Source organism: Elephas maximus, chromosome 16 (genome assembly GCF_024166365.1).
Source record: "Elephas maximus indicus isolate mEleMax1 chromosome 16, mEleMax1 primary haplotype, whole genome shotgun sequence".
NCBI classification, from domain to species: domain Eukaryota; kingdom Metazoa; phylum Chordata; class Mammalia; order Proboscidea; family Elephantidae; genus Elephas; species Elephas maximus.
This window is the reverse complement of record NC_064834.1, coordinates 72,750,395-72,762,412: the sequence shown is the minus strand read 5'-3', so window position 1 is coordinate 72,762,412 and position 12,018 is coordinate 72,750,395. Positions and strand designations below refer to the sequence as shown.

Below are 12,018 nucleotides of genomic sequence, written 5' to 3'. Positions count from 1 at the left end.
CAACAGTGGCTAATGATGGTGAACATCTTTTCATAAGCCTATTTGCCATCTTTAGTGAAATGCCTGTTCATGTCTTTTGCTCATTTTCTAACTGGATTCTTTGGTTTTTGACTGTTGAATTTTCAGAGTTCTTTATTGCTGGATATGTGGTTGCAAATAATTTCTCTCAGTCTTTAGCTTTTCTTTTTACCTTATTAACAGGGTCTTTCACAGGGCAAACATTTTAATTCTGATGCGGTCCAATTTATTATTTTCATCCTTTTATGAATTATGCTTTTATGTCAAGCCTAAAAACTCTTCACCTAGTCCTAGGCTCTTTTTTTCTAAAAGTTTTATAGTTTTACATGTATAGCTACAGCTTTTAAAATCCCATCTAAATATATACCCAGGCCTTCATGTTTGCCCAAGCGGTGGCTTCCTGTTTATTTATAACATACAACACATCTGATAATCTAGAATCCCACAAATAAGCCAAAGGTGTATTTTCAAGAACTCCTAAATTTCAAAAGAAGAACTAAGTACTCAAGTCATGTTTTGAGGAATATACAACCTGTTCTATATTTATAAAGGTCAACAGCGCTTTGTACTTGACTTTGTAACCCTAGTACTTACTTTACTGCTCACTCAACACTTACTCAATTCATTTATCATGCAGATGAGATTTACTTGACATTTGCTTCATAATATATAGTCTGTATAGTCTAAGTACTTTTATAATGACTAAATATTAATTTATAATAAAAAACAACACTGCTAAGTGATAAAGCAATAAAATTCTGTTTTTTTTTAATGGCACCTGTCATAAATCCTAGAATCTACTGAAAAATCTGTACCAAAGTTAAAATGCAACATATGCAAACTATTACAATATCTTAATAAAACTACAAACAGTTAGTTTCGTTCCTTATGTAAAAGTAAGACACAACATTGGTGTAAAAAGCTTACTGTAGCTACACAGTAACCACAACTTTAAGGTGTTGGTCGTTCTTTGTAAAGACAATGCACACATACACGCATAATCCTGACTTATTTTTATCAACTTTGGTGAAAAACGTAAGCTCACACTAGAGCTGGGATTTTTGTTGACTCAATAAACACTTATTGAATTACTGAATGGTGTAAGTTGTCTTTCTACTAATCACCCTCTTCTGGCAAAAGACCTGAAAATATGGTATGTAATACAATTTGCTTTAAAAGGTTTATTAAGTGACAAGTCTTTTAAGTACAAAAGGCACCCAAGTAATGAAAATACCTATCAATGACAATACCAATTAATTATTTTAAAATTCTTGGTCTCTGAATTGTTAATAATTTAATTTGCACTACAAACCCATCCCCTCAACGGTGATACAAGAGTGTTAAGCTTAAACAAAAAAAAAAATTTTTTTTTAATCAAAAATTGTTTCTAAATTTATATTGCTTGTAAGAGCATATCAGTACGTTCTAGATAGGATTAAGTCAGAATCCTAGTTAACCTAGGCCACGTGTGGAAAAGGGTTAAAAACTTACATGCAAACTCTAGGAACTTATCCTTAAAAAAATTATAATCGATGTTCCTAAAGTTTTAACTATAAAAATGTTCATTGTAACACTGTTTATAAAAGGAAAAAGAACACCATTTGTCCAACAACAGAGATTTGTAAATTATGATAAATCCATGGTAGAACTACTATGCGGCCATTAAAAATGATATAATTTTTTATGACTTGGGAAATGTTTGCAACAAGTGAAAAAAGCTGTTTCCAAAGTCGAACATACAATTCTTATCTGTGTTTCTGGGGGGGAAACAAAAAAAGGGCTCAGAGTAGACATGAAAAGTGTTAAGTGCTGTTTATCGGATTTCAAAATTTTACACAATAAACACGTATTTTCGAAATAAGAAACAAAAGTATGGATTTTTGGTATTTAGTACTGTATTCATTCAGAAAAGGCGTACTGTTTTGGTTTTATTAACAAGATAAAAATCAAAATAGAGTAATGAAACTGTCACAGAATAGCATTAATTTATCACCTGAGTTGGAGTAATAATGGGGACACCGCCAACGATGTCTGTTCTATAAGACACTTGCTTCTTTGCACATGGATATTCCCCCTGGCGACTTAGGTTATCAGAGTGAGGCTGTGAGTCGGACTGCTTTGGTACCTGAAATAGTAAATCAAAAGAATCACCTTGCAATTATACATGCAACTCACTTTTATCACAGAATTTCCAACTAATCGCCATTAGATACAATTAACGACTCTCTTTTTTATGCAATTACTTAAAAGGTAGGTATGTGTGCGTCACTCCTGTATATTCCCGTGCTACTTCTTCTACTTGACAGTCACACTTTATAAAGCCACCATCCTTTAGCTGAGTGCTCATTCAGGCAGGTACCATTTCAGACATTTTCTCACTTCATCCTCTTAACAACCCTATGTCACAGGAGTGGGACCCCCATTTTAGACGTAAGGAAACAGAGGCTCAGGGACGTTAGGGAATGGGGGTTTTGATCTTGGTTCTACCACTTTCTAGCTAAGTTTGTGTAGTTCTCTTCCAAACTCAGTCTATTTCCAGTTTATTAGAGCACTTAACATTGTATGCTTGGCCTTAGTTGCTCCCTTGCCCTTTCTTCCACTCCTATCCAGGATTCTGCAAGTTCCCAAGGGCAGGGATCATGGCCCCCAGACAGCCTACTACCAAGCACACAGTAAGTATTCAAGAAATGTTGAAAGACTGACTCAATGGATGAATGCAAAGAGCATTAGGAAAAAAGAATAACAACATACTTGATGGAAATCTGAAGTCAGAATGTTTGAAATACCTTAAAACTTATTAGGAATTTAAAAAAGGAATGCTAACACTTAAATCATCTTAACTAACTTGTATAAACAGACAATGATAGTGACAGCAGTGGACTCTCCTGTATTAATTCCTCTTTAAAGTGAAATCAAAGAATCAGAGGTATCGCAAACGTGTAACAGGTTTTAGCTTTCTCACAGAGTCTAATTAGAGGATAAGGTACATGGTTAATCAACTTTTTTTTGGTCTACAGACTGTGAACCATATAGTCTGTATTTTGATTATTTTTTAAGGCTCTGGATAATACATGCTTAGTGTCAATTATGATGCTGAACATGACTTAATCTCTCTGGTAATTTAAAGGGCATCTGAGGATCTTACAGTCTCTCAAAAACATTATGACAAACATTACTGACAAGCACAGAAATACTGGTGTACAAATATTTAATTTTAAATTAAATAATCTGCCTGATAACAGGGTACCAACAAAATGACAGGTGACACCTTTTATGGCGCATTCAAAGACCCGATCCGTATGTGTGGTAAATGCCAAAGCAGTGGTTTCTCAATGTACATACGCCACCACCCAGGGACACTGGTAGAAACTTGGTATGACGCTGCCTGCACCAGGTCTGCAGAAAAGCCGGCACACAATGGTGTTTGCAGGCAAGGCTTTACAAAGAAGCTTTGCAAAATATCGGCAAATGACAGTGTGTAAACCCAGGCCTCTGCCTTTCTCATCACAGTCACACTGTAATGCCAGTCAACGGCAGAAAACAGAAGAGACAGAAACAGGGAGAGGAAGAGAAGAGAAAGGAAACCTGAGGTGAACTCTTGAGTTCTGAGAGTTTTTTCTAGGAGGCTGCACACTGCAGAGTGCTTTTAAGAGAAAAGACAATAATAAACAGAATTTACTTGACGAGATTCTTATAAATACACAAGACTGAAAGGATTTCAAAGGATATCATATCCTGAAACAACTTACTGAGGAAGACCATGGTATTTTCTAACGAATATTGTTGTCGGGTGCTGTGCAGTTGGTCCAACTCATAGTGACCCTAGAGTAGAACTGCCCCATAGGGTGTCTGAAGCGGTAAATCTTCACAGGAGCAGATCACTAGGTCTTTTCTCCCATGGAGCTGCTGGAGGGTTTGAACTGCCAACCTTTCGGTTAGCAGCCAAACACTTAACTGACGCACCACTGGGGCTCCTATTCTAATGAACAGCATCATGTATTTTAATTATTTCTTCCAGAAATGACAGTATATTAAAAATCTTTGCCAATACTATTAAGCTCATTGCTTCTAATTCGTCCTCATTATAAAACCAATGCTCAGTATAGCATAATTCCAACGTTCAAGTCCAATAATTAACTTAGAATTATATTTTATAATAAAAACTATCTAAATTGTAATCATCTTCTTCCCCAAGGACAAGAAAAACATAAGCAAAATACCCATGAAAGTACACAGCTCCCTTAGAAAGTCTGAATGAAAAGTTGGTGCAAATTCATCCATTAAAATATTTTAGGATGAAAAAGAAATCAGCCAACAGCTTAACGGGAATCAGAGAAGTGATGTGACTAGACAGACAGCAAGGGCCAAAGATACTACACTCTGGTTCTGCTGCCTAGTTTTTTTTCCGCTTTCCCTTCCTTTCTAACTTTTTTGGTGACTCTTGTTTTCTGAGAGCTGAATTAGCATTTTTGGCAGGTATGTGCAGATGATCCCTCGGGGTGTCACCTGCCTAACAGCAGGAAAACAAAAGGTAAAAATGGCCAGGGAGTGAAGAGATGGACAAAATGGATGCAAGGACTTAGGAGTGAAATGAACGAAAATGCTACAGGTTTCTCAAAAGTTAAAGGGAAGGCTGATATTTGATTCACTGAGAACGACGACAGGGCCTTAGAACTGAAACCTCAAGTGTGCGAACGCTAACTCCTGGGTCTTACGACCTTTCGGAGGGCTCTATGCACAGCCAGCCGGATGAAAACCACTGGTCTAAGGTCAAAAAAGGCCTAACAATTTTTGTACATAGACCATTTGGTGAGGGATCAAGATCTTATATCCAGCTTACTCTAAGTGCTCCCACTTGCCAATTAAAAAAATAAATAAATAAACTTGTGGAGTTTTTGCCACAACTTCAAAAAGACTAATTCTTAGGTTAAAACTAATATTAACTTTTAAATTATAACCTATGGTTAAAAAAAAAGGCACTTATTATTAAATAAATAAATTAGTGCTTCCATTTAGAAAGAAACCATATACATCTTACATTCCTTCACAATCAATAAGGGACCAGAAACCACCATTTTTATATTGTTATTAATGTAAATGGCTAATTAGTTGAAGGCATACTTTACAATTTGATTTGTCAAACTCTAGTCATTGATATTGGTTCCTCTACTATTGCTCTCTTTCTTTTTTTAAATAATGGGAAAAGAATTTAAATGGTAGCTATCAACTCACGTCCACACAGACCTAAGGGAAATGACTAAAGCCACAGACCACTGTGTTGAAGGACAGTGCATTAAGATGGCGAGTAGTTAAATAATCACCATTTCCTCGCCCACTACTCTGTAACCACCTCTATCCTTTAGCCACACACTTGGACGATCTAGTTTGGGATCTGTAAAAATTCCAGCTTTATGTACCATGTAGTACTCAGATCATCACTACATTACAGAGTTGACCAAAATGCCATTTGGAGCGATTCGATAGGAAGATAAAGTGTACATATATTAAGAAAAGAAACCACATGTGAATTATCAACAACTTCTATGGGAAAGTATGAAATATTAGAAATTCCATATTCTACCACATTTAAATACTTGAAATGCATACAAAATTAAAATGGCTAAGACTGTCTCAAAGAATAAAATTAGCATAAAATACATCTTATGAAAGCATGGGAAATCCATTGCTATTCTAAGAATTAAATATGTGTCTCTACAAAGCTGATCTTTAGTTGTCAGCAGCTGCTGTGGAGAGCCGTCTCTGACTCCCGGTGACTATCGATTCTACATTCACTTTCACGTAGTTATTATTGCTTTGTGGACAAAGTGATTTCTATCTTATATGTGTTTATATTTTCTAAACATGAATTATAAAAATACAAAAATCATTTACCAACAAATTTATCTTTAAAAACTTTAAAAAAGCTGGAAGACCACAAAAGCTATTTAAAAGTCTCTACTTTTTTCTTTTTACTTTTACCCAGTCCCTCATCCGCTTCTCTGTCACGTTAGCAAGTTTAACAGAAGCAATTCGTTTGCGGATGTATCATTCCCTTAAGAAACCAGACATGGCAATTTAAGAACCCCCCCAAATGGTAAAAAGCCTCAGATCACTACTTTTTCTCTGAATGCACTAAGAAACCAGTCCTCTCTATTGCTGCAATTGGACAAACACACAAAAAAAATCAGTGAAGTTACTAGAATCTGTATTTCTAAAGAAATTTTCCAAGTAGGGAGTGTTTGTTATAAGAGTTAAAAGTGATCAGTTAAAATCTTTTAAGAACACATACTTCTGAATCAGCTCAAAAACTGCCTTCCTGAAACTGCATAAACCTAAAATAACTTCTGCTTCATGCACATATCAGAGACGTGCGTGGGAGTTTGCTGTCACGTGGTGACAAGCTGCTCTGGAGCAAGACAAGAAACTGCATTTAACTCTGAGAACAGCTTTACATCTGTGAGCTCTGTATTGTGTTGCGACCTAACTATGGAATCAGCCATTTCAAAGGAGAACTAACAAGACGGTAACGTGTACCAGCCTCCAGGGTACATGTCTCATGAGAATAAGGCACTTAGGGTCAGCACACAACTGCGTTTCAGTAAAAACCCATTTTAGTTTACACACAATTTATACTCTCTCAACGCAGGCCTACTGTGTGTCTCCCTGTAAGAGCATAAGGAGTAAAACGTGAGGTGGGTGTGATCAGGAAAGAGGGCCTATCTGCTGGTTCATCAGCATCAGTAGTAAAATCTCAGGAAGTTTGTTTTTGGCCTTAGGAACAGGAGAATAAGGAAAGGACTCCTTTTTCTGGAAGCCGTAAGGCACAGCGATTCTGCGTTCAGCCTCCAGAGTCAAGCAGACTGGGTTTGGATCACTACCCCCGAGCTTAGCAGCGATGAATCTGTAGAAGTTGCTCAATCTTCCTAAGCCTCACTTTTCCAGATAATTTAGGTAAAAACCTTTAATACAAAGCTTGGCACATTGTAAATAATCAATAAATAACAACGTTCATCAAAAAGCCAAAAAGAAGAGAAGCCCAGGTTGGAGGTAAGAAGCTGTAGCGCTAGAAAGGAGTGCACGGCACCAAGGCCTGGAACTCCAGGAAAAGAGGTGAGAGAAGCAGGGTAAAGCCTAAGACAAACTCCCCAAGGTGACATGGGCAGGACGCTGCCAGGGCGGGATTAAGACATGTGAGGGCCCTAAGCACTGACGATCTGCGGTGCCCCCTCCTCTGTTCCCTCACGCATTACAGTGGGATACTCGGGTTAGACATGTACGTGTGTGTGTCTTAGCTATCCGTGATGTAACTTCCTTTTTAATTAAACTATAATATTAGCAATTGAATGCAAAAGTGGCACATGCCATTTTAGTGGAATGAGATGAACTGGATTATAAAATTTTTAGTGGACATGGGGTACTAAGATTTTTACTATATTCACGTTTTCTACAAAAAGAATATTCCCCACATTCTACAACAAAGAAAATGAGTCAGTGAACTTAGTTGTTTCAACAGTCGATGTAAAATTGACTTTCACCAATTTTGCTTTGAACGGCTCATACTTCAAGTCTGATGCTTTGTTTTGTAATAAATGCTATAATTATAAATGAAAAGATATCATAAAAACTTAATGATCAGAAAACAAACATTACAGTGAATTTCTATATTTTATTTTAGATAAAATATACTTTAAACATTTCTTTCATTTGCTCTTAGAAATTCTTCAGTGATTTCATCACAATTAAGCTGCTGAACACTATCTATTTCCATACACAATAAGGATAATGAATGAAGTCTTTCCTGAATCACTGCTGTGTGCTCACTTCTCCTTGTGTCCTGCTGCTTAGCATCTATGGGTCTTTGCTTTGGACAACTAGTGCCCTTGTTTTATTGATGCCCCAAGCACAAGCTTACCTTGCTTATTGGGTAATCCGTCCCTGACCTCTGCTGCCACAGCTTCTCAGATTCAATCCCTACCCCAGTACCTCATTTCTAAGCCCTTCACCTCTCCTTGTGCTGCTCTTGCCTTCAACTCCTGCCTTCTCTGACACCAGTCCTAGGCATGGCTTAGAAGACGGGACTGCCCACTCCTACTGCCTGGGGAGGTGGCAGGAAGCCTTTCATCCTACGCTGGAAGAAAACACATCCTCGAAGTAGAACTCTAAAACTGCGCTTTCCCCTAGAAACATTACTGTTAACAGTGGTTAGAATCTGTAGTTCTACATATCATTACTAAGGTGCATAACAGGTTAAATGGGCATTCATGGGCTCATTTCAGGGCCAAGCGTCCTCATGACAAGAAAATCGATTCATATTCTAAGCACCCAACTTTTAAACAACTTTGTATATACAACCCATCCTGAGGTGGCCACATTTGCACATACAACCCATCCTAAGGTGGGCACATTCCCTCGGTGGTTTTCAAAATGTTAACGATTACTTCCAAGTATTAAAAACTTTTCAAAAAAATAAAAACACTTACTGTAATTTTTATAGCTTTGTTCAACACGTTTACCCATTCTACTAGGTCCTGCTGATCATTGGCTTGTAGGAAGTATTTCCTCATCCCTGCATTCATAACTGTTGAGAGAAAAAAATAAACTACAACACACGAAATTTTGTACTTGTTACATCTAAACTGATGTTCACAACAGCTAAAAAACCATGCTAGGTTTGAAAATTGTGGCTCTCTTGGATTTGAGGAAATGTTAAGATCAAACCATAATACTGCTTTTATCACCTGATAAATTGGTATACCTCTTATTTTTAACGGTCACATGATTTTTCACTAAATGGATATACTGCTATATATTTAAAGGCTATTTCCAATTTTTGAAATTACATAAAATGTCATAATGCAACATTATATATATATATATATACTTTTCCACACTTGGTATAGTATTTCTCTAAGATGAACTTCTTGACAGAGACTTAAACTAGGTCAAATGGAATTCACATTTGAAGTTTTTAGAGATATTAGCAATCTGCCTTTCCAAAAGGTTGAATCCATTTACATTCCTACCAACAGTGTATAAGAAGGCCTGTTTCATCTAGCATCGCTCACTAGTTCTGGTTATCAGCACTCGTGCTAGTTATGAATCTATCATATTCATCCCCAAGCCTCCGTGGCACTGGGGTTAGGAATCTGCAAAATCTATTTTTTAGACTTGTCAGCTCTAGACCTGCTTTGCCAGTGGGAGGTACTGATGGGAGACTGGAAGGTGGGAGGTGGGGAGAAGGAGACAGGAGCTCTCTTCGTGATTCCTGCTCTTGTTGGCCTCCCTCCAGCAGCAGCACACGCTAAGCTATTGCTCCAGGATCTTTTTATTTTTTAACATTTTATTGTGCTTTTTTTTTTTTTTTATTGTGCTTTAGGTGAAAGTTTACACAGCAAACTGGCTTCCCATTCAACAATTCATTTACAAACTGTTTCATGACATTGGCTACAAACCTCCACGCTCCTCCCCCTCCCACCAATGTGTCAGCACTCTCCCCAATTCCACCCTGCCTTCCCCGTGTTTTTATCCCTCCAGTTTCCCTGCCCCTCCTTGCCTTCTCATCTTTGCTTTTGGGCAAATGTTGCCTGTTTGGTCCCATTTAGTGGATTGTTCCAAGGAGCACATTCCTCACAGGCATTATTATTTTACATGCCAATCTATTATTTGGTTGAAACGTGACCTCCAGGAGTGTCTTCGGGGGTTCCTCCAGTCTCCATCATTTTATGAATCTGAGTTTTGTTCTAATTTTTCTTCTCTTCTAACTGGGATCTTCTATTGTGACCCTGGTCAGAGTAGTTGATAGTGGTAGCCAGGTACCATCTAGTTCTTCTGGTCTCAGGCTAGAGTAGGCTGTGGTTTGGGTAGGCTATAAGTCTTTTGGACTAATTTCTTCCTTGACTTTTGGTTTCCTTCATTCTCCTTTGCTCTGAACAGGAAGAGACCAATTGTTTTATCTTAGATGGCCACTCGCAAGCTTTTAAGACCTCCGGTGCTACTCACCAAACTGGGAGGTGGAACGTTGTCTTTATGAACTATGTTATGCCAACTGAGCTAGACGTTCCTACAGACTATGGTCCTCAGACTTCAAGCCCAGTCACTCAGTCCCACGAGGTGCTTGGATATGCCTAAGAAGTTCCCATTACTGTGCACCCTACGTGCTCTATTATAACATATGAATATACCTGCAGAACCTATGCTGTCATTAGGTGCCGTCAAGTCAGTTCTGACTCATACCAACTCTATGTACAACAGAACGAAACACTGCCAAGTCCTGCGCCATCCTCAAAATCACTATGTTTAAGCCCATCATTATAGCCTCTGTGTCAATCCATCTCACTGAGGGTCTTCCTCTTTTCCACTGACCCTGTTCTTTACCAAGCATGATATCATTTTCTACGGACTGGTCCCTCCTGATAACATGTCCAAAGTACATGAGATCAAGTCTCGCTATCCTTGCTTTTAAGGAGCATTCTGGCTATACTTCTTCCAAGACAGACTGGTTTGTTTTTCTGGTAGTCCATGGTATAGTCAATATTCTTCGCCAACTGAAAGGGATCAATTCTTCTTCGGTCTCCCTTATTCACTGTCCAGCTTTCACATGCTTGAGGCAAATGAAATACCATGGCTTGGGTCAGATGCACTTCAGTCCTCAAAGTGACATCTTTGCTTTTTAAAAGATGTCTTTTGCAGATTTGCTCAATGCAATATGTCATTTGATTTCTTGACTGCTGCTTCCATAGGCATTGACTGCGGATCCAAGTAAAATGAAATCCTTGACAAGTTCAGTATATCTCTGCTTATCATGATATTGCTTATTGATCCAGTTTTAAGGATTTCTGTTTTATGTTGAGCTGTAATTCATACTGAAGGCTCTAGTCTTTGATCTTCATCAGTAAGTGCTTTAAGTCCTCTTCATTTTCAGGAAGGAAGGTTGTGTTAATGCATATCGCATTAACTCCTTCATGTATACTGGTATATGTAACTATCGCTCACATCTTCCGCCCCTGAAAGTTTATCAGCAGACATTTGAGCAGCTTTAGGACATTCTGGCATCTTGGCGGGTACTGGCGCAACTGAACATTTGAGTGTTGAGGGCCATTCCTATGAGGGGATGCTTCCCAGAGAAGTAACTGTGTGAAACTTTTGTGTCTTTTGGCTTCTATACAGCGAGATAAGGCTTGCAAGTATGTTTACTATTTCCTTTCTGTTACTGGTTATTGGGAAGTACAGTTTGTGATGCATGCTCTAAGCCATGAAACTGATATTAAGTGCTTGCCTCCCTGAAAACAGTCTGTGATGCACCTCCTGGGCCACCTCCTGGGCCACGGATATGTACTGCAATTGTGGTGTACTTCATGGAACATGGGACTGACATGGCCTGCTTGCAATTGGCATCTCCTTTTTTTCAAATAATAAACTATCATCAAACAATGGTTTGGCATCCATTCCATTAGTGTAAAAATGTGGCTTTTGTCAAAATGAAAAAAAAAAAAAATTTCCCTTTAAAGGATGATTGTAGTCCTCCAATCCTGATGCTGTGTTCCTCTTCATCTAGTCCAGCTTCTCGGATTATTTGCTCAGCATAAAGACTGACTAAGTAAGGTGAAAGGATACAGCCCTGACGCATACCTTACCTGATTTTAAACCACGCAGTATATCCCCTAGCCTGCTTCAACAACTTCCTCTTGGCCTATGTACAGTTTCCTCATGAGCACAATAAAAAAAAAAAAAAAAAAAATTAAGCATTCTGGAATTCCCATTCTTCTCAATGTTATCCGTAATTTGTTATGATCCACACAGTCGAATGCCTTTGCATAGTCAAAACAACACAGGTAAACATCTTTCTGGTATTCTCTGCTTTCAGCCAAGATTTATCTGACATCAGCAATGATATCCCTCATTCCACGTCCTCTTCTGAATCCGGCCTGAATTTCTGACAGTTCCCTGTCCATATACTGCTGCAACCATTTTTATGTTATGCAGCATATACAAATATGTATA

General features: G+C 38.1%; 1 protein-coding gene across 2 annotated transcripts in view; it reads right to left on the bottom strand.

Moving 5' to 3' along the window:
• Window positions 1-12,018, bottom strand: part of PLEKHA1 (pleckstrin homology domain containing A1) — a 60,393-nt gene that overhangs the window by 22,530 nt on the left and 25,845 nt on the right. For both annotated transcript variants that reach the window (XM_049855760.1, XM_049855761.1), the window contains 2 exons: window positions 8,499-8,596; window positions 2,012-2,143 (listed from right to left, as the gene is read on the bottom strand). In XM_049855760.1, coding sequence (XP_049711717.1) covers window positions 2,012-2,143; window positions 8,499-8,596 — 230 coding nt within the window. The remainder of the gene's footprint in view (window positions 1-2,011; window positions 2,144-8,498; window positions 8,597-12,018) is intronic.